Below are 24,637 nucleotides of genomic sequence, written 5' to 3'. Positions count from 1 at the left end.
TATGCTTAATCTAATTTAAACTGATTATTTTCATGGTGTTCAGTCACAGTTCATCCTTCATTCAGGAGGATTTCTAAATGGGTTATCAAACTACCGTAGTTATAACTAGCCAACTGTTGCTTTAATACAGTATGTACAAAGTCTATCGTGCCAGTCAATGTAGTACCAGGCCCATGTGTTTCTGGCCAAGAGCTAAACTTGCCAGAAACCTGTCTGTTTGTCCCTAGAAGGGCTCTATAAGAGGATCAGTGTATACACATTAAACTCTACATAATAAACCATCCCCACTCATTCACCCACACTAGTGTTTCAATGGACTTGCCTGCTATTATTAGATACATCAGCACAGCTTCTCAGAGCACTAAGTAATCAACTGAGAGAGAAAGAGTTGCTTGAATGACAAATGACCCCTGTTGAACATTCAGTACATAAGGGTTGTTGAGTTCTGCCCCCACTCTCTCTCTCTCTGTGTGTGTGTGTGTGTGTGTGTGTGTGTGTGTGTGTGTGTGTGTGTGTGTGTGTGTGTGTGTGTGTGTGTGTGTGTGCGCGCACTGTGGGTTTGCAACAAGCCCCATTCAACAGCTACCAAAAAAGGTGAGGAAATTATGTCAGAGTAGAGGCAATTATGGTATCAAACAACTGGAGGTTACATGTGTACCCTGCTGCTTCAAATACAAAAGCATTAAAACTATGGCAGAAAAGATGAAGGGAATGTATTGCATGAGTGGATAAGAGCAACGAAAAACAAAGCTGAAATGTTGGTGTTAAGACATTTCGGTTTGTTTTGTAATTTTGTAGGAGTCATGTAACGAGCTCGCTCTGTAAGACAGCAAAACTGGAGTAACGCATCATGACTCACTCTGACCAATCACATGTGTACGCTACAGAGGTCAAACCAATCACTGAGCAGCGCTGTGATGTGCCTGCTGGCACTGGCTGAGTGATAGTCATCCCCGGCCTGCTCAGGGCAATAGGCAACACAGGAAGCAGTAGACCAGAGCACTGACATCCTCTCTAGAGAAGGTATAGGATTCTGAGAAAAAGAAAGGCCAGTGGATGTGCATGACCTATGGGTTAAATCTCAACAGTATCATGGATTAAGGGAAAGAGACAAGTGTGTCTCTGTGCTTACGCATAGATAGAGAGAATGTGTGGAAGAGAGAGAGAGAAAGAGAGAGAGAGTGTGTGTGTGTACAGTGCATTCGGAAAGTATTCAGACCACTTGACTTTTTCCATATTTTGTTACGTTAGAGCCTTATTTTAAAATGGACAATAGTTTTTTCCCTCAATCTACACACAATGCCCCATAATGACAAAGCAAAAAACAGGTTTTTAGAAATGTCACATTTACATAAGTATTCAGACCCTTTACTCAGTACTTTGTTGAAGGACCTTTGGCAGTGATTACAATCTCGAGTCTTCTTGGATATGACGCTACAAGCTTGGCACACCTGTATTTGGGGAGTTTCTCCCATTCTTCTCTGCAGATCCTCTCAAGCTCTGTCAGGTTGGATGGGGAGCGTCACAGCACAGCTATTTTCAGGTCTTTCCAGAGATGTTTGATCGTGGTTCAAGTCCGGACTCTGGCTGGGCCACTCAAGGACATTAAGAGACTTGTCCCAAAGCCACTCCTGCATTGCCTTGGCATTGTGCTTAGGGTCTTTGTCCTGTTGGAAGGTGAACCTTTGCCCCAGTCTGAGGTCCTGAGCGCTCTGGAGCAAGTTTTCATCCAGGATCTTGCTGTACTTTGCTCATCTTTCCCTTGATCCTGACTAGTCTTAGAATCCTTGTCGCTGAAAAACATCCCCTAAGCATAATGCTGCAACCACCATGCTTCACAGTAGGGTTGGTGAAGACGTGACACTTGGCATTCAGGCCAAAGAGTTCAATCTTGGTTTCATCAGACCAGAGAATCTTGTTTCTCATGGTGATGAGAGTATTTAGGTGCCTTTTGGCAAACTCCAAGCAGGCTGTCATGTGCCTTTTACTGATGAGTTGCTTCTGTCTGACCACTCTACCATAAAGGCCTGATTGGTGGAGTGCTGCAGAGATTGTTGTCCTTCTGGAAGGTTCTCCCATCTCCACAGAGGTACTCTGGAGATCTGTCAGAGTGACCATCGGGTTTTTGGTCACCTCCCTGACCAAGGCCCTTCTCCCCCGATTGCTCAGTTTGGCCTGGCGGCCAGCTCTAGGAAGAGTCTTGGTGGTTCCAAACTTCTTCCATTTAAGAATGATGGAAGATACTGTGTTCTTTGAGACCTTCTTTTGGACCTGCAGAAATGTTTTGGTACCCTTCCCCAGATCTGTCTCTCGACACAATCCTGTCTTGGAGCTCTACAGACAATTCCTTCAACCTCATGGCTTGGTTACTGCTTTGACATGCACTGTCAACTGTGGGACCTTATATAGACAGGTGTGTGCCTTTCCAAATCATGTCCAATGAATTGAATTCACCACAGGTGGACACCAATCAAGTTGTAGAAACATCTTAAGGATGATCAATGGAAACAGTAGGCACCAGAGCTCAATTTTGAGTCTCATAGCAAAGGCCCTGAATACTTATGCAAATAAGGTATTTCTGTTTTTAATTTTTAATACATTTGCAAAATTTCTAAAAACCTGTTTTTGTTTTGTCATTATGGGGTATTGTGTGTAGATTGATGAGGAATATTTTTTTATTTATTCAATTTTAGAATAAGGCTGATACGTAACAAAATGTGGAAAAAGTCATGGGGTCTGAATATGTATGGCACCCGTGTGTGTGTGCCTGTCTGTGTTTGCCTCTGTCTCTCACAGCGCTGTTCTCCTTCAACCCCAGGTCTTCTCCGTTGGGCAGCGAGGATCTTCTCTTGGCGGTGGGGGTCTTAATGGGGGTGGTGGAGTCTCCTAGTCTCTTTCTCACCACCACCACCTCACAACACGCCTGGTCCTCATTCAGGGAACTCTTACCTGCATTGATCACCCTGGAGGAGAGGGGAGCACATATCAAACACACAGGATTAGCTACTTACACTCTTATAAATAAGGGTAAGGGGTCATTCTATTTAATTTTAATCACTTTTTGACCGCACCCCATTTGATTTGAACAAAACTTGCCATGCGTAGAATTAGTCAGAAAGTTACATTTTTTATACTGAATGCCAAAACATTAAGGATATAGAGGTGCTCAAAGTTGAACCATTTTGCATACCCCACCCTACCATTAGACAGATTGACTTTGATATAATTTAAAAGCTTACAAACAGGGTTTTCAAACAATTGAATAATTTATTGAAAAAAAGGGTTTTAATAAACATGCCATTTTAAACCTTTAACATCAATTATCAAAAAAACGCTTCAACTCCATTTTTTTCACCCTACGGTTAGGCTACAAATAGTTCCCTGGGCCCAGTTTTCAAAAAGTTTTCTGATTTGGATTTCAGGAATCGGATAGGATTAAATGCATAGAAATATAATGAATAGAATGGGAATCCCAATTCTTGTCAACGATACGCCCATTCTATTCATTGTATTTCTATGCATTTAATCCTATCCGAGTGCCGAATCCGATTATATAACATTTTAAAAACTGGGCCCTGGGGTACAAAAAGATCAAAATACACATTGTGTACCTTCAGAGGCACACAATGATCTAACATGGTTCTGTTTGGTACCTTTTTGGGTACTTCTATGGATAATCTAGTATAAATGGTAAATTTCTGTGACCAATATTTTGAATATAAAAATGGAACAATCACACTCCAAGGTGAAGGCACATTTCTGTTTCCCAGGGTACAAACATATTTTGTGAACCCTCAATACCCACCATAAAGTGCAATGAGGACTTTATTCCACTTAAAAAGAACTAATGGCTTTGTCACTGTGGCGGTATCTTTAAAGGCAAATATGTATTTCCCAGCATGCTCTATATAAGGTAGATTTTTTATTTTTGAATATCTGTGCTTTTGCATATACATTGATTAATCTTATGCTACACAAAGATAAATAACATACATTTTTCTAAACTAATCCAATATTTAGATTTTTTGCACCCGTTACTGAAATAGTTCCAGTTTAAATGGCTTAGCTACTCTCCTGTATGTTTCTTACTCTGGCAGTCATACAAATTCCAACTGTTAGATAGCCTAACTCTGGCTGGAGTCCAATAGGAATTACACATCACTTTGTAAGCCAGAATAATGTGACTTGCAGGTAGGGTAACTACTTACAAGCCTGATATGACCTGTAAAACATGAGTTTCAGGCCACTGAATTAGGGTAAAACTAGGCCTCAAAATAATGATGTTTGCCTAGGAATTCACTCAGGCCACAGGACTGAAAATGAAAGAATTAAGAACTGTCACAAAAAAAACAGTCATGGGTGGTAATTAACAATTCACTTGAAAAGGCAAGGCACAATGGGAAATTATATTGGAGGCGTGGCTTTCAGTCAATTATTTTTAGCCAACCGTTAGTGGAAGTGTTGTACCAGTTTAAGTGGTCTATGGTAGAGTGGTCACAGGTACATTTTTGCCATTTACAATAAATAAATGGCTCTTTCACTGTGGTGGTACCCTACAAAGGCAAAATGTACCTATTATAAAAGGCATTCTTCTGTACCTGTTGACTATGTGTAAGAAAGGTAATATCTGAAATATTATGTACCTATAACTAAAGGTACAAAGGTGTATCTTACATGGTACCACTACAGTGACTAGTGTTTGTACCCCTTTAAGAGCAAATCTAAACCTTTGTTTCTAGGAGTATAGCAGGAAGAGAAAAATGAACTGGTCTTGTAAAAGCATCCAGAAGTTACAGCCGTACAGGCAACAGATGATAAACATGAGCGCGCAAACGCACAGCTCTGACTCATCCTTCCCCTATAGGGAGATGCCATCTAAGAGTTCTTTCATGAGTTTTCCTCCTTTTACCTTAGCACATTTAATTGAAACTATGATGGTGATACGATATTGATTACAATTATCATCATGAATATTAAGGCTATACGCACTACATGTTACACACATAGACACTCAACCATGCAAATTGCCGGGGTTATTATTTATTTGAACAGCACACATTATAGTCTTACTCTTATCCTCTTGAGGATACAATCCCACTAACGGGATTGGTTGGACAACAACCAGTGAGATAGCAAGGCGCGATATTCAAAACAAAATAATCTCAAAATTAAAATTCAAGTATTATACGGCATTTTAAAGATACTCTACTCGTTAATCCAATCACATTGTCTTATTTCAAAAAGGCTTTACGGTGAAAGAAAAACATTAGATTATTTTATCATCACAAACCAGATATACAGCTAAAATGAAGCACTAACCTTTGACAATCTTCATCAGATGACACTCCTAGGACATCATGTTAGACAATACATGCATTTTTTGTTCGATCAAGTTTATATTTATATCCAAAACCCCAATTTATACATTGGCGCGTGACGTTCAGAAAATGTTTTCTCCCCATAACTCCCGGTGAATAGGCACATTTAATTTACGGAAGAACTCACAAACGTTGAAAATGTTTATAACAATTATTTAAAGAATTAGAGATAATCTACTCCTTTATGCAACCACTTTGTCAGATTTCAAAATAACATTACGGAAAAAGCACATTGTTCAATATTCTGAGTACAGAACTTAGCCTTCAATGCTAAGCTATACAGTTAGCCTACAACCACAGCGTCGACAAATCTTTAACAATATGTTCGAAATATTTACTTACCTTTGCTGATCTTCGGCGGAATGCACTCGGATGGGCACCCACTTCCACAAGAAATGTTCATTTGTTCTGCAAAGCCCATAATTTATTTCCAAATACGTCCGTTTTGTTGACCCATCCAGAACACTTTACAATGCCATGTGGCGTGGACGCAAATCCGTAGACGAAATGGCCAAAAGTTCCATTACCGTTTGTAGAAACACATCAAACGATGTTTACAATCAATCATTTAGGGTATTTTTTAATTGCGATAATTTTACAACCGGGCTATAGGTATTCGTCATACAAGAAAAATAAAACAACAGCTAAGTCACGTGGATGCGCGTCATAAGACACCTGTTCTCAGACGAGCCAGAATTTTCTGCCCGGTTACAGATGACGGATGAAAGCAGTTCCTAAAGATTGTTGACAGCCAATGGAAGAGTCAGGAGGTGCAACGTAAATCCAATGTCATTGTAGTTTTCCAAGGGATTCTAAACAAAAACTACATTTCGAATTTCTCCCACTTCCTGACTCAATTTTTCTCAGGTTTTTTGCCTGCCATATGAGTTCTGTTATACTCACAGACACCATTCAAACAGTTTTAGAAACTTCAGAGTGTTTCTATTCAAATCTACTAATACTATGCATATTAAATTTTCTGGGCCAGAGTAGTAACCTGTTTAAATTGGGTACGTTTTTCATCCGGCCGTGAAAATACTGCCCCCTAGCCCCTAGAGTGTGTACAGACATCGTACACACTCACTAAATCACATCCAATACTATACACATCAACTTACTCAGATTTACTACACACATAATATTTTGTCTCACTTTTCTAACATCTGTGGCATTGGCTCACAGGCAAACAGGCAAGGGAATAAAACACATATTGCTAGAACCTATTTCTTGAATTCTAAATATCAGACATTTGAAAGCTCTAGTTTTGACCGTCACAATACCTCTGATGGCAGTAACTTTACAAGCACTAATTATGGTCAATTTAGACCGAGAATAGTATCTACTTATTGTAAGGGGTGAAATAAGTGTAGCCAGTTATAAATGTAACGGTTTAGCAGATTATAAAAAAATTAGATCAGTCTTTATGTGGCTAAAAGAAAAGGAATATAACATTTACTGTTTACAGGAAACTCCCTCTACATCCTTAGATGAAGTTTCGTGGAAAAAGGAAATGGATGGTGAAATAATTTTCTGTCATGGACAAAGCAACTCAAAAGGTGTGATGAAATGAATTAACATAAATTTAGATCTGAATGTGCAAACAGTTAGGAATGATCTTTTTGAATATGAAAGTCGTCGAAAAAGAGATTTGGCTCATTAATCTATATGGTCCAAATCAGGATGATCCATACTGCTACGAAAATATTTATACCAATTGATTGAACCTACAGGCAACAAATTATAAAATAATTATGGTAGGATATTAAGTACCTCAATGGACCGTAAAGGAAATCACTCTACAAACTATCATCACCGTGCCCTTAAGGAAATCACAAATATTATGGACACATTACAAATAGTGGATATTTGGAGACAAAAAAATCCAGACCTAGTGAGATATACACGGAGGAGACTTAATTAAGCTAGTCGTCTTGACTACTTTCTTGTCTCTTTCTCTCTTGCATCAAAGATTTAAAAAGTTTCAATAGGAGACAGAATGCGATCGGATCATCATCTATGTGGCCTTCACATAACTCTCATAGAATTTCCATGTGGATGGGGATATTGGAAATTTAATCAAAGTTTACTGGAGGACAAGTTATTTTTAACTAAGACAAAATAATTTATAACTGAATTTTTCCAGTATAATATAGGAACAGCAAATCCACTTATTGTTTGGGATATCTTTAAATGTACCTTCAGAGGTCATTCAATTCAATATTCATCAATAATAAAAAAGCAGTTTCTGGCTAAAGAGACAAGACTAACGCTCTGGATAAGAGCGTCTGCTAAATGACTTAAATGTAAATGTAACAAGGGAAATACATGAACTAATAGTACAGGTAGATAGCAATAAAATGATACTACAGAGATACAAAATAAGTCAGAAGAAAAACAAAAAGAACTTGAGGAACTTATTCAAGAACCATCTAAATGTAATCTATTACAAAAATAAAGCAAACTGGATGGAATATGGAGAAAAATGCACAACATTCTTCCTGAATCTCCAACACAGGAACGCTAACAAAAACAATTTGCAGAAACTTGTTGTTACTGAAGTCATCTATGATTCTCCAAATTATATTTTAAGAGGAAGCAAAATATTTTAAGCAGATGTTCTCTTTTCCAGCTCATCCTCTCCCACTGAATGAAGATTACGGTAACAAATTATTACCAAATAATACAAAAAAATGTAAAATTAACAAATGTACAGAAAGATCAGTGCGAAGGCCAAATTACAGAGGAAGAACTTTTAGAGGCTATTAATAAATCCTTACAATCTGGAAAAACCCCAGGGCTCGATGGCATACCGGTAACAGTCTACATTAACTTTTTTATTGCTATGACTGTGATATGTTGTTATTTATCTATCTTAGTTGAATGCACTCTGGAAAAGAGTGTCTGCTAAATGACCAAGATGTAAATGTATATGTGAAAATAAAGATACCTAAATGAACAGCAATGCACACTGGGTATTATTATTGGCCTTGTTTGAGGGTGGCGTTCATTAGAATAATACTCAGCATGCTTTGCGATTGTTAATTTTTACATCTACTTTTTTTATTTAATTTATTTAGGAGACACTCTTATCATACCATAGTGCCATCAGACTTCTGATACCAATGCAGGGTGAAAGGGAGCCACAAAATATGAACCGCTATATATAGAATATATAGAAAAATACAGCTCCCGAAAGTATCATGTTATAAAATACATTGAAGTGTTGTTCAGCCCAATGTTATTCAAATTACAAAATACTTAGAAGGAATTTAAATACATATTTCAAATACATGTAAAATACTAAAATAGAAATACTGCCAATGTATGATCAGAAGAGCGAGGATTAGTTGAGACAGACAGGGAGAAGGGGCAGGTTAGTTGACACAGACAGGGAGAAGGGGAGGTTGGTTGACACAGACAGGGAGAAGGGGGAAAAGGGGAAGGTTGGAGAAGGGGGAGGTTAGTGGAGACAATGATCAATGAGGAGTGAGAAAGTTACAAACCACGTTTCCATCCACAGGATTTTATGCGAGTAAAGTCATACCGTATTTAAAAAACAAATATTATGACAGATGTGATGGAAACAGGACATTTCTGTCCAATTTTATAAATGCCTACAGATGCTGTAATTTGATCGTTCGACATGGTGGGATCTTTTTGTGTCAGTAAAATTAATTAATGAAATGGTGGTGAAAATGCCTTTATGGGCAAATATGGATATAATAACCATCATATTGAAATAAACTTGGAGTCATATTGTGTGTGGTCCTCCCACTACAACTCAGACAATCATGCAGTTTATTATGCTACAGATTAAATAAGTTATGATGAACTTCACAGGTAGGTGAAAGTGCACGGCGATGTTGATGCTCCTTTCCAATAAATATTGAGGGTTTTATTCTGGTGACATATTGATCGATGCTTGACTGCCATTTGACAAATACAAACATTTTCTCTCTTATCCATAATAAATCTCATCATGTAGGCTAGCCTATCCGCACAGCCTTCACGCACTGTATCTGCGAGCTGTTGGCAAGAGCGCACGTGTCAAGACCAGAGTAGGCACATTTGCTATTTAATGCAACAGTTTTTGTGACAAAACTATAGGTAGTTGCAAATGCGATGGAAACACATTGAACTTTAGATTTGTATTCTGCACATGAAAACTTAAGCAAAAAAGTACATTTTGTGTGGACTATGTCATCACACACTGACTTTTATCCGCAACAAGTCGGTTTGCTGGAAACACACCACTGATGGGAAAAATTGCATATCTTCTTTATGTGGATTTGAGAATATTCACATGAAAATCTAGCTACAGAGGCATACATATTGTATCATATCCCCCCAAAAAATGCTATCCAAGCATGTCTTGGGGGTATGATCTTTGTGCCTCTAACTTTCTCACTCATCATAATTCACAATTCATTCAGGATTATCCAGAATCATGGTAGCATCCACATTAATGTAGAAGTGTTCAGAAACATATTCTATTCTTATTTACAATAAAAAAAAAGTCACTCCAAAATGACACAATACATTATTTACTATTGGGCACAAAATATTCTGAAACACAACCTAAACAAACCACAAATGCATCCAATAAGTTTGTACAGTCACAAGCTTGATGTAGTCATTGCGTGCTAGGAATATGGGACCAAATACTAAACTTTTGACTAAGTGTATTATGTGGGCTCCCGAGGGGCGCAGTGGTCTAAGGCACTGCATCTCAGTGCATGAGGTGTCACTGCAGTCCCTGGTTTGAATCCAGACTGCATCACATCCAGCAGAGGGAACAGCCCCATATCCACATCCACGGGACAGTAGTGGAGAGGGTAGAAAGTTTTAAGTTCCTCGGCGTACACATCATGGACAAACTGAAATGGTCAAACCACACAGACAGCGTGGTGAAGAAGGCGCAGCAGCGCCTCTTCAACCTCAGGAGGCTGAAGAAATTCGGCTTGTCACCAAAAACACTCAAACTTTTACAGATGCACAATCGAGAGCATCCTGTCGGGCTGTATCACCACCTGGTACGGCAACTGCTCCGCCCATAACCGCAAGGCTCTCCAGAGGGTAGTGAGGTCTGCACAATGCATCACCGGGGGCAAACTACCTGCCCTCCAAGACACCTACACCACCCGATGTCACAGGAAGGCCAAAAAGATCATCAAGGACAGCAACCACCCGAGCCACTGCCTGTTCACCCCGCTATCATCCAGAAGGCGAGGTCAGTACAGGTGCATCAAAGCAGGGACCGAGAGACTGAAAAACAGCTTTTATCTCAAGGCCATCAGACTGTTAAACAGCCATCACTAACATTGAGTGGCTGCTGCCAACATACTGACTCAACTCCAGCCACTTTAACTATGGAAAAATTGATGTAATAAATGTATCACTAGCCACTTTAAACAATGCCACTTCATATAATGTTTACATATCCTACATTACTCATCTCATATGTATATACTGTACTCTATACCATCCACTGCATCTTGCCTATGCCGTTCTATACCATCACTCATTCATATATATTTTTTAATGTACATATTCTTATTCATTCCTTTACACTTGTGTGTATAAGGTCATTGTTGTGAAATTGCTAGGTTAGATTACTCGTTGGATATTATTAATGCATTGTCGGAACTAGAAGCACAACCATTTCGCTACACTTGCATTAACATCTGCTAACCATGTGTATGTGACAAATAAAATTTGATTTGACATCCGGCTGTGATTGGTAGTCCCATAGGGCTGTGCACAATTGGCCCAGCGTTGTTCGGGGTAGGCCGTCATTGTAAATAAGAATTTGTTCTTAACTGACTTGCCTAGTTAAAATTTTTTTTTAATATATATATATATATATATATATATATATATATATATATATACACACGTGAATTTGACCAAATACTTTTGGTTCCCTAAAAATGGGGTGACTATGAAAAAGAAGTGCTGTATATTTTTTACAGTTCACCCAATATGGATGGAAATAGCCTCAAATGAAAGCTGACAGTCTGCACTTATAGTTATTGTCATTGTATAATTTCAAATCCAAAGTGCTGGGGTAGAAAGCCAAAACAACAACAAAAAACTGTCACTGTTCAAATACTTTTGAACCTCACTGTAGCACCAGTCTGTGGGTGTCTGCTCTACAAATGTAGCAGCATCACCCATACTCATTATCTACTGCTCAGAGCAGAAACCTTGTTCGCTGTGTGTGAGTGTGTGTGTGTGTGTGTGTCTTTGTGTGTGTGAAAATCACCCAAGGGTCAGACTGATAGCTCAATGAGTCTCAGGGATGCTAAGCCACAATGTGATTACTCTAGTGGCTGTTCTCCAAGGATTGTGTAAGGCTATGATTGAGAAAACAGCCAGAAGGCCACAAGGAGAAAAACAATGGTATGGAGTAGTCTGGATGAACCCCACAATTTCTTCCAGATCAGACAGTCAAATTGTCAGATTACTCATTAATGCCGATTATCAGCCCTCCTCCCATTACATAATTAAGCAGACGCTATTGTCCAAATCAATTTACAATCAGTGCATTAAACTAAGGTTGATTAAAAAGACATCACAATAGTGTAAAATTATCCTACTATACTTTTAGAAGTTAAATGCTACTGTAAACTTAATATTAGTATTTAACAGTAGTTGACTGTAATTACATGGTGCAAGCAGGTTGGCTATTATGCATTTGTATATTACAGAATATTTGGTTTTACTATCACTTGCCGTTATAGAGGCCTAAACAAAGTCTTCCAAACTGGCTGTGATTACAGAGCAAACCACTCAACCTAAAGGTTTAAACCTTGCTGACATTTCGATCTGTCCCCTATAACCATACAAAAGTGTTAGGGCACTACTACTATATATATACTGCTCAAAAAAATAAAGGGAACACTTAAACAACACAATGTAACTCCAAGTCAATCACACTTCTGTGAAATCAAACTGTCCACTTAGGAAGCAACACTGATTGACAATACATTTCACCATGCTGTTGTGCAAATGGAATAGACAACAGGTGGAAATTATAGGCAATTAGCAAGACATCCCCAATAAAGGAGTGGTTCTGCAGGTGGTAACCACAGACCACTTCTCAGTTCCTATGCTTCCTGGCTGATGTTTTGGTCACTTTTGAATGCTTGCGGTGCTTTCACTCTAGTGGTAGCATGAGACGGAGTCTACAACCCACACAAGTGGCTCAGGTAGTGCAGCTCATCCAGGATGGCACATCAATGCGAGCTGTGGCAAGAAGGTTTGCTGTGTCTGTCAGCGTAGTGTCCAGAGCATGGAAGCGCTACCAGGAGACAGGCCAGTACATCAGGAGACGTGGAGGAGGCCGTAGGAGGGAAACAACCCAGCAGCAGGACCGCTACCTCCGCCTTTGTGCAAGGAGGAGCAGGAGGAGCACTGGCAGAGCCCTGCAAAATGACCTCCAGCAGGCCACAAATGTGCATGTGTCTGCTCAAACGGTCAGAAACAGACTCCATGAGGGTGGTATGAGGGCCCGACGTCCACAGGTGGGGGTTATGCTTACAGCCCAACACCGTGCAGGACGTTTGGCATTTGCCAGAGAACACCAAGATTGGCAAATTCGCCACTGGCGCCCTGTGCTCTTCACAGATGAAAGCAGGTTCACACTGAGCACATGTGACTGTGACAGACGTGACAGTCTGGAGACGCCGTGGAGAACGTTCTGCTGCCTGCAACATCCTCCAGCATGACCGGTTTGGCGGTGGGTCAGTCATGGTGTGGTGTGGCATTTCTTCGGGGGGCCCCACAGCCCTCCATGTGCTCGCCAGAGGTAGCCTGACTGCCATTAGATACCGAGATGAGATCCTCAGACCCCTTGTGAGACCATATGCTGGTGCGGTTGGCCTTGGGTTCCTCCTAATGCAAGACAATGCTAGACCTCATGTGGCTGGAGTGTGTCAGCAGTTCCTGCAAGAGGAAGGCATTGATGCTATGGACTGGCCCGCCCGTTCCCCAGACCTGAATCCAATTGAGCACATCTGGGACATCATGTCTCGCTCCATCCACCAACGCCACATTGCACCACAGACTGTCCAGGAGTTGGCGGATGCTTTAGTCCAGGTCTGGGAGGAGATCCCTCAGGAGACCATCCGCCACCTCATCAGGAGCATGCCCAGGCGTTGTAGGGAGGTCATACAGGCATGTGGAGGCCACACACACTACTGAGCCTCATTTTGACTTGTTTTAAGGACATTACATCAAAGTTGGATCAGCCTGTAGTGTGGTTTTCCACTTTAATTTTGAGTGTGACTCCAAATCCAGACCTCCATGGGTTGATAAATTGGATTTCCATTGATTATTTTTGTGTAATTTTGTTGTCAGCACATTCAACTATGTAAAGAAAAAAGTATTTAATAAGATTATTTCTTTCATTCAGATCTAGGATGTGTTATTTTAGTGTTCCCTTTATTTTTTTGAGCAGTGTATATATAATTCAAATTGGTACATGATTCTTACTAATGGTTGCAACAAATAGCGCCACTTACAAGGCACGCCTCGAAATAGGTTAATGAGCCAGCAATTACTTACCCTCCCACAAAATGTGTCCACTGTGCACCATAATTTACAGAATGCTGCAGTAAATATACACCAAAACAGCAATACAGTACTTTGTTAAATTGTAATGTAATAAAATTACAGCAATTGCTAACAGTGAATATGTAATCATATATTACAGCATACCAATAATATGTGGTGCTTTATATCACTTGCACTTGTAAAGGTCTTAACAAAGGCTTCTAAAGTGGCAGGGACTAAACACTCAACCATTGAAGGTTTGAGTCTTGCTGCCACTCTGATATGTCCCTTATACACATTACATTGTTAGAGAACTACTACCACATTTCAGTTAAATTGGTACAACACTCTCACTAACAGCGCAACAAATATAGCCTCTTACAAGGCACGCCTCAAAACATATTAATGAGACAGAAACAACAATATCATGCACCCACTAGTGTTCAAAATGTTTTTGGCACTCAAAAAATACATTATGGTACTGTATTCTGTGTGGTGCTATTGAATTACACCAAATTATTGGCAGCACAGTAGCCAGTAAATCACAGTAGATTTAGAGAAAAAGTTTTTCAGATACCAAAAATACAGTATGGTACTGTAGTGTGTGGGGTGGTGCTGAATTACAGTAAATGTTGCACTTGACAGGAAGTTAGGCTAGCGAGCAAGCATTTTAGCCAGGTAGCCTAGGACAACAAAAAATAAAAGTGTGTACTATATGAGTCATGGACTGTTTCATCAACATGAAAGAAAGGAGGATGGCATTGGCATTTCTCAATAAGTAGGCTGAGTCAACATGTTTTTTCTACTTGCACAAATGCGAACACACACACACACACACACACACACACACACACACACACACACACACACACACACACACACACACACACACACACACACACACACACACACACAAATCACAACCATGGACAGCCACATCATATTTAGCTTACGTTGATTGGACTAAATCCTTTTTGGTATCTTTTAGTTGTAACTGTATTAGACTAAGCATAGGAGCAGTGGCGATTTCATCATGTAAATCTTGGTGGGGCAAAAAATTAAATGTGTGGGATGCATGCCAGCAAAGCCACTACACAACACTAAACAATACATGAATTGCACTATACCACTGCTACACCTGGCTATCAGCGGAGCCTTGTCTGGCAGCGAAATAGTTCATTCAGCCTCATTTACTGCCTTTATAAAAAAAAACATAGCTGATATGGCTGACTTGTGGTTTCTACTGACAATTGAGATGTACAAACTATGGCATAAGGGGACGACAAGCGAATAAGAGGCAAACCGTAATTTCGATTAAGACATTAATGAACGAGCTAGGACGGACAGAGTCAATATAACTATTTGTTCAGCATTTTTTAAATGTACAGCGACAGAATTCAGAACATGGGCCGTTCTTACAGTGTTCTCCCTGTACATTAAGTCAAAACCGTAGGATAACTAAAAGGGGCATATGTGACTGACTGGCTCAAATCAGTCTTATGTAGCAACATTTTTTATGTTTTTTTTGTTGCATTGGATAAAAGTAGAGACTCTGAGAAACAAAATGGTATATCATATACTGCATTTTTGAGGAACAATGGGAAAGTAATTCTGCTTTGAAAGTTGATAAACTTGTAAACTCACTTTTGAGAAAAGGGCCTTTGAATGTTTTGGTACCAACTGGAGAGCTCTCCTTTGTATACACCCATTCGGCATTGTTCATACTCTTAAGCCAGCCCCACTCTTTAAGGATTCACATGTGAGGTCATGAGCTAAACAGTGAGTAGTGTAGCAAAGGTAAACAGAAAGTGTCCGGATAAAAATATTTTATAAATATTAGATAACACTTACCCAGACACACTTGTCTAAATTGATGGGTAATGTGAAAGAAATGCTATAACCCCCAGCCACATCCAGTGGTGGCAAAAGTACTAAATTGTCATACTTGGGTAAAAGTATAAATCATTTCAAATCCCTCATATTAAACCAGACAGTACAATGTTTTGTTATTTTTATTGATGGATAGCCAGGGGCACACTCCAACACTCAGACATAATTTACAAACAAAGCATTTGTGTTTAGTGAGTCTGCCAGATCAGATGCAGTAGGGATGACCAGGGATGTTCTCTTGATAAGTGTGTGAACTTGACATTTTCCTGTGAAAATGTATACGAGTACTTTTGGGTGTAAGGGAAAATGTATGGAGTAAAAAGTACATTATTTTCTTTTGGAATGTAGTGAAGTAAAAGTTGCCAAAAGTATAAATAGTAAAGTAATGTACAGATACCCCCCCAAAAAATACTTAAGTAGTACTTTAAAGTATTTTTACTGAAGTACTTTACACCACTTCCCAAATGCCTTCACACCATACATTAGCATACTTTGGATATGGTTACACATGCACTTATCACATAGTATTCCATACATAAGTTAAGGCCATGCAACCTGAGTTGAAAGCTGAGTGAGGTGCACATCTACAGTACATAAACAGATGCAGGTTCCATATACACTACCGTTCAAAGGTTTGGGGTCACTTAAAAATGTCCTTGTTGTCCATGAAAACATACATGAAATTAGTTGCAAAACTAATAGGAAATATAGTCAAGACGTTGACAAGGTTTGTAAATAATGATTTTCAATTGAGATAATAATAGTGTCCTTCAAACTTTGCTTTCGTCAAAGAATTCTCCATTTGCAACAATTACAGCCTTGCAGACGTTTGGTATTCTAGTTGTTAATTTGTTGAGGTAATCTGAGGAGATTTCAACACATGCTTCCTGAAGCATCTCCCACAAGTTGGATTGGCTTGATGGGCACTTCTTACGTAACATACGGTCAAGCTGCTCCCACAACAGCTCAATAGGGTTGAGATTCGGTGACTGTGCTGGCCAGTCCATTATAGACAGAATACCAGCTGACTACTTCTTCCCTAAATAGTTATTGCATAGTTTGGAGCTGTGCTTTTGGTCATTGTCCTGTTGTAGGAGGAAATTGACTCCAATTAAGCGCTGTCCACAGGGTATGGCGTGGCATTGCAAAATGGAGTGATAGCCTTCCTTCTTCAAGATCCCTTCTCCCTGTAGAAAATCTCCCACTTTACCAGCACCAAAGCACCCCCAGACCATCACATTGCCTCCACCATGCTTGGCAGATGGCGTCAAGTACTCCTACAGGATCTTTTCATTTTTTCTGCATCTCACGAATGTTCTTCTCTGTGATCCGAATACCTCAAACTTAGATTTGTCTGTCCATAACACTTTTTTCCAATCTTCCTCTGTCTGTGTTCTTTTGCCCATCTTAATCTTTTCTTTTTATTGGCCAGTCTGAGATATGGCTTGTGCTGTTCTGTGAAGGGAGTAGTAAACAGCGTTGTACAAGATTTTCAGTTTCTTGGCAATTTCTCGCATGGAATAGCCTTCATTTCTCAGAACAAGAATAGACTGACGAGTTTCATAAGAAAGTTATTTGTTTCTGGCCATTTTGAGCCTGTAATCGAACCCACAAATGCTGACACTCCAGATACTCAACTAGTGTAAAGGACAGTTTTAATGCTTCTTTAAATCAGAACAACAGTTTTCAACTATGCTAACATAATTGCAAAATGGTTTTCTAATGATCAATTAGCCTTTTAAAATGATAAACTTGGATTAGCTAACACAACGTGCCATTTGAACACAGGAGTGATGGTTGCTTATAATGGCCCTCGATACGCCTATGTAGATATTCCATTAAAAAAATCTGCCGTTTCCAGCTACAACAGTCATTTACAACATTAACAATGTCTACACTGTATTTCTGATCAATTTTATGTTATTTTAATTGACAAAAAACAAAAAAAATCTTTCAAAACAAAGGACATTTCTAAATGACCCCGAAGTTTTGAACGGTAGTGTATTTACAGTTGAAGTCGGACGTTTACGTACACCTTAGCCAAATACATTTAAACTCAGTTTTTCACAACTCCTGACATTCAATCCTTGTAAAAATTCCCTGTCTTAGGTCAGTTAGGATCACCACTTTATTTTAAGAATGTGAAATGTCAGAATAATAGTAGAGAGAATGATTTATTTCATCTTTTATTTCTTTCATCACATTCCCAGTGGGTCAGAAGTTTACATACACTCAATTAGTATTTGGTAGCGTTGCCTTTAAATTGTTGAACTATGGTCAAACATTTCGGGTAGCCTTCCACAAGCTTCCCACAATAAGTTGGGAGAATTTTGGCCCATTCCTCCTGACAGAGCTGGTGTAACTGAGTCAGGTTTTTAGGCCGCCTTGCTCCCACACGCTTTTTTGAGGTACGGGCTTTGTGATGGCCACTCGAATACCTTGACTTTGTTGTCCTTAAGCCCTTTTGCCACAACTTTGGAATGCTTGGGATCATTGTCCATTTGGAAGACCCATTTGTGACCAAGCTTTAACTTCCTGACTGATGTCTTGAGATGTTCAATATATCCATATCATTTTCAATTCCTCATGATGCCATCTATTTTGTGAAGTGCACCAGTCCCTCCTGCAGCAAAGCACCCCCACAACATGATGCTGCCACCCCCGTGCTTCACGGTTGGGATGGTGTTCTTCGGCTTGCAAGCCTCTCCCTTTTTCCTCCAAACATAACAATGGTCAGGATGGCCAAACAGTTGTATTTTTGTTTCATCAGACCAGAGGACATTTCTCCAAAAAGTACGATCTTTGTCCCCATGTGCAGTTGCAAACCGTAGTCTGGCTTTTTTATGGCGGATTTGGAGCAGTGGCATCTTACTTGCTGAGCGGCCTTTCAGGTTATGTCGATATAGGACTCGTTTTACTGTGGCTATAGATACTTTTGTACCTGTTTCCTCCAGCATCTTCACAAGGTTCTTTGCTGTTGTTCTGGGATTGATTTGCACTTTTCGCAACAAAGTATGTTCATCTCTAGGAGACAGAATGCGTCTCCTTCCTTAGCGGTATGACGGCTGAGTGGTCCCATGGTGTTTATACTTGTGTACTATTGTTTGTACAGATGAACATGGTACCTTCAAGCATTTGGAAATTGCTCCCAAGGATGAACCAGACTTGTGGAGGTCTACAATTTTTTCTGAGGTCTTGGCTGATTTCTTTAGATTTCCCCATGATGTCAAGCAAAGAGGCACTGAGTTTGAAGGTAGACCTTGAAATACATCCAAAGGTACACCTCTAATTGACTGAAATTATGTCAATTAGCCTATCAGAAGCTTCTAAAGCCATGCCATCATTTTCTGGAATTTTCCAAGCTGTTTAAAGGCACAGTCAACTTAGTGTATGTAAACTTCTGTGACCTACCGGAATTGTGACACAGTGAATTATAAGTGAAATAATCTGTAATCTTCCAGCAATTGTCTGTAAACAATTGCTGGAAAAATTACTTGTGTCATGCACAAAGTAGATGTCCTAACCGACTTGCCAAAACTATAGTTTGTTAACCTGTCAAGGTGTAGGGGGCAGTATTTTCACGGCCGGATGAAAAATGTACCCAAATTAAACTGATTACCACTCTGGCCCAGAAACTAGAATATGCATATTATTAGTAGATTTGGATAGAAAACACGCTGAGGTTTCTAAAATTGTTTGAATGGTGTCTGTGAGTTTAACCTGTCTGGGAACCTGGGACGTTTGTGTCCCACCCTAGTCAACAGCCAGTGGAATCGCGTCGCGCGAAATACAAATACCTCATAAATGCTATAACTTCAATTTCTCAAACATATGACTATTTTACACCATTTTATAGATACACCTCTCCTGAATCGAACCACGTTGTCCGATTTCAAAAAGGCTTTACAGCAAAAGCAAAACATTAGATTATGTTAGGAGAGTACCCTGCCAAAAATAATCACACTGCCATTTTCAAAGCAACTAGCATGCATCACAAATACCCAAAACACAGCTAAATGCAGCACTAACCTTTGACAATCTTCATCAGATGACACTCCTAGGACATCATGTTACACAATACATGCATTTTCTGTTCGATAAAGTTCATATTTATATATAAAAACAGCATTTTACATCGGCGCGTGACGTTCAGAAAATATTTTCCCTCAAATGCTTCCGGTGGATCAGCGCTACAATTTACAAAATTACTATTCGAAAACATTGGTCAAATATAATATTGTCATTCAAAGAATTATAGATTAACATCTCGTGAATGCAACCGCATTGCCAGATTTAAAAATAACTTTATTGGGAAATCACACTTTGCAATAAACGAGGTGCTATGCTCAGAAAAATAGGCTAGGCGATACAGGTTAGCGCCATCTTGGAGTCATCTAAAATCAAATATACTATTGTAAATATTCACTTACCTTTGATTATCTTCATCAGAAGGCACTTCCAGGAATCCCAGGTCCACAACAAATGTAGTTTTGTTAGAAAAAGTTAATAATTTATGTCCCAATAGCTCCTTCTTGTTAGCGCGTTCCGAAGGCTACTCAAAATGTACTAGGCGCGCGGGACTTGTCGTCACGAATGTGCAAAAAATATATATTTACTTCGTTCAAACATGTCAAACGTTGTATAACATAAATCTTTAGGGCCTTTTTCAATCAGAGCTTCAATAATATTCAAGGCGGACGATTGCATTGTCTTACTAAACGTTTCGGAACGAGAGGGTACCCACGGGCGCCCGCGTCATAGTAGTAATGGCCCTCCCTCTATGACCAACCTTCCAGGCCTCTCGTTCGGTCAGTTTTTACCGGAGAAGACTCAAACCACTGTAAAGACTGTTGACATCTAGTGGAAGCCTTAGGAAGTGCTAAATGAATCCTAACTCACGATGTGTTTCATAGGCAAAGTGTTGAAGGTGATTCCACAAATCAGATTGGATATGCGCGGTCCCGCGAGCGTGCCGTTCCTTCTTTTTCTTCTTGAATGAATATGCTATTGTACGGTTGGAATATTATCGCAATTTTACGTTAAAATACCATAAAGATTGATTTTAAACAGCATTTGAAATGCTTCTAAGTACGATAATGGAACACTTTGACTTTTCGTCTCTGGTACTGCGCTCGCGCGTTTTGCCTTTGGATAGTGCTCTGTACGCACGAACAAAACGGAGGTATTTGGACATAAATATGGATTATTTCGAACAAAAACAACATTTGTTGTGGAAGTAGCAGTCCTGGGAGTGCATTCTAACGAAGATCAGCAAAGGTAAGAGAATATTTATAATACTAATTCTGAGTTCAGGTGACCCCAAACTTGGCGGGTGTCTGTATAGCTTGCTGTGATGGCGAGCTGTGTACTCAGAATATTGAAAAATGTGCTTTCTCCGTAAAGCTATTTTAAAATCTGACACAGCGGTTGCATAAAGGAGTACTGTATCTATAATTCTTAAATAATTGTTATGTATTTTGTCAACATTTATGATGTAAATTGATGTGCATATTCACCGGCAGTTTTGGTGGGAATACATTTTCTGAACATCACGCGCCAATGTAAAATGTTGTTTTTGGATATAAATATGAACTTTATCGAACAAAACATACATGTATTGTGTAACATGATGTCCTAGGAGTGTCATCTGATGAAGCTCGTCAAAGGTTAGTGCTTCATTTAGCTGTGTTTTGGGTTTTTGTGACACATGTCCTTGCATGGAAAATGGCTGTGTGGTTATTTTTGTCTATGTACTCTACTAACATAATCTAATGTTTTGCTTTCTTTGCAAAGCCTTTTTGAAATCGGACAATGTGGTTGGATTAATGAGAAGTTTATCTTTAAAATGGTGTAAAATAGTCGTATATTTGAGAAATTGAAATTATGATATTTTTGCTGTTTTGTATTTCGTGCCATGCTATATCACTGGCTGTTGAATAGTGTGAGACGGTCACGTCCCACCTAGCCCAGAGAGGTTTTAACAAGAAATTTGTGGAGTGGTTGAAAAACGAGTTTTAATGACTCCAACCTAAGTCTATGTAAACTTCCGACTTCAACTGTATACATATATATATTTTTTTGTTTGCTAAAAATGTGGGGCTCAATGACGGGTCGCCACTGCATAGGAGATTTGATGATGTTGAAGTTGAAATGGTGCTGGAATAGTGGAGGCCGCTCCTGTTTTCTTTGCGCCTTGCGGTAACTCTCCATCGTTCTAAATCAATAGATGCTTCGTAGTCTGAAAATTTCAGAAACATGAAGTTGCTTGACCATTCTGTAGGTCATGTAACTGTTTGTTACATGCAATATGGTCGGTGGATTTCACCAACCAGAGGTTGCTCTCCAGTTTTGTGATGAAACAAAGGTGTGGTTGAATTTATTCTGCCACAGTGTCTTCCGCTTGTCTTTTTTATTTAGCTAGGCAAGTCAGTTAAGAACAAATTCTAATTTACAATGACAGCCTACGCCGGCCAAATCCGGACGACGCTCTGCTAATTGTGCGCCGCCCTATGGGACTCCCAATCACGGCCAGATGTGATACAGCCTGGATTCAAACCAGGGACTGTAGTGACGCCTCTTGCACTGAGATGCAGTGCCTTAGACCGCTGCGCCACTCGGGAGCCCAATATAATATATATATATATCACGGTCACAAGGCATATGAACTAACAGGTTATAAAGCAAATAATGCTATTGTCACAACACATAGGTTGCAACCAAATTATGGCTGTTTTTTTGGTTTAGCTACCCCAGTGATTTTACTCACACACCGCTACCGGTAAAGACCCAGCTCCTAGGGCTGATGAGAGCTAGCCCCCTTTTCTGAAGTGGAAAACTGCTACATATTGGATGATGTAACTGAGTGAGCTCTGATGGAATTTCGCCCTGTTGATGTTGACTTGCGGAAAACGGGCGATAAATGGGAGAATGAAACATGTAGGCCATTAAAATCAGCATAATAGTGTGCGGAATAAAATAACTGCATATAGACAAAGGATTAGCCTATTCCAATGAGCTATAATTGCAAACATTTTGCTATTATCACACATTTAAGTTAGGACTTCAGGATTGTTTTCGTTTCCAATAAATGCATGGGTCTGCACAAGGAATTTCTATTAGGCCTACATCTATCTACAGATGAGCAGGATACATCGGAAGGTTTATTCTCATGCGTCTGAGCTGAGCTGTGCGTGGGAGCAGGCAAGGAGCTGTCAGTGGCACGCAAACTCCATGGCCATAAATAAAATGATAATTCCCAGATGCTGTCTTCTCTCCTCCATCCTCATACATGCATACACTCTCTCTCTCTGTTCATTGCGAATAACATATTGGACTGTGACACACAACATAAATCTATGATAGGCAATAGCCTACATGTTTCATTCTATTATGTGGCACGCATTTTTATCTAGTTCCAAAACCGTTATCTGTAAAAGGCAGCGGATGCTGAGGCAGAGAGATGGGCTATGGGTGCAGCCTTGCAATGAAACTAAAGAAAGGGTTGACAAATCTTGGAAGATGGACGTATCTATAGGCTACATCAGTTTAGGCTACTGTACTTACTCTGCGTAACCAGTGGCCCACGGCAATCTCTTCTTCTCTTTGAGGATGAGAATCGGCCGCCCGATGTGATCTGCGGAGCACTCGATTTCTTCCTGGGTCAGTCCTAGGAACTCGGGTCTCGTGTAGGGGAATTTCAGCGGCAGTTCTGATCCGGAATAGTCACCTTCAGCGCCACCAGCCACAACGCCTCCCATGAAATTGGCCACCGCAGATTTAACCCGAGTGAGCATGTTCGTGCCGCGTCGTGTGTCGGTGCTGTGCGGTGCTCCAGCGCGGCTCCCCTTTCCCGAATTTCCTCCCAGCTCGGCGACACGTTTCGACGACAGCGCGATGGATGCAAAAAATACCTCCTCCGATTCAGGATTTTATTCAAAGCCGCTGGAGAGAGAGCTAAAGTCCTCTTGTGGACGCGGAAATACACTCCCGATTAACAGAGTCATGTGATTCCAGCCTATCAAGCTGCTGGATTTGGTCGCCAGGGCCACCGCACGAGCACTGAGCTATAGGGTTGACTAACAGTTGAGGGTCAAAGGTATCACTTATCCTGGGATCTTGAGCATTGTAGACAACGTCTACAACCTGTCAGGGACAACCCCTGGACTTACACGCATCGTGGAGTTTCCCAGAGGTGTGTGTTATCAGGGGGCAACTTTGATTTTAGAAGTGGGGGGGACATTTATATATCTATATCTTTTTTTATTTATAAATGTTTTATCCAGTCGAATAAACACTTCAAAACACCCTACCTGACCGTTCTGAGGGTCTGCATGGTCCTATAAAACACTTACCTTGTTTGGTATCACATTCAAATGATAAAACTGGAGGGGACAAAAATGCAATTTCTGAATGTTGTCCCCAGTGAAAGTTGCTCCCCTGTGTGTTATTATAATTGGGTCCGCAATATGCCAAAATGCACTAGCTGGCACGAGCTAGCCCTACCTGGTTACTGGCTATAGTCATGCTAGCTAGTAGTAGCTAATGGTGACTAAAATAAAACCATTAAATATTATTCTGTGTTTGATGGAAACGCCCAAACATTACACTTGAAATCAAAAATATGTATTTAATGTTAGCCTCATGGAGAACCAGGCTTCCCTAATATGGGTAAGCCTCAGAAAGTTCTCAATAGAGGTGGAACTCCGGTAATATGCTGCATTCAAAACAACGATCTTGGAACTCGTAAATCTCTGACTTCCGACTTCAGTGCGTTCAGGACAACTGGGATCTTGAAAGAAAACAAGCTCGGACTG

At 40.0% G+C, this 24,637-nt stretch overlaps 1 protein-coding gene across 1 annotated transcript in view; it reads right to left on the bottom strand.

Moving 5' to 3' along the window:
- LOC115180326 (protein phosphatase 1H) overlaps window positions 1–23,898 on the bottom strand; it is a 54,526-nt gene extending 30,628 nt beyond the window's left edge. The window contains exons 1-2 of the mRNA XM_029742336.1: window positions 23,388–23,898; window positions 2,795–2,963 (exon numbers count right to left, since the gene is read on the bottom strand). Coding sequence (XP_029598196.1) covers window positions 2,795–2,963; window positions 23,388–23,617 — 399 coding nt within the window. The 5' untranslated portion in view covers window positions 23,618–23,898. The remainder of the gene's footprint in view (window positions 1–2,794; window positions 2,964–23,387) is intronic.
- Between the last annotated feature and the right edge of the window lie 739 nt (window positions 23,899–24,637).

The sequence above is a fragment of the Salmo trutta genome, chromosome 40, assembly GCF_901001165.1.
Source record: "Salmo trutta chromosome 40, fSalTru1.1, whole genome shotgun sequence".
NCBI classification, from domain to species: domain Eukaryota; kingdom Metazoa; phylum Chordata; class Actinopteri; order Salmoniformes; family Salmonidae; genus Salmo; species Salmo trutta.
Note: the sequence above shows the minus strand (reverse complement) of the source record. Positions and strands in the feature narration are given on the sequence as shown.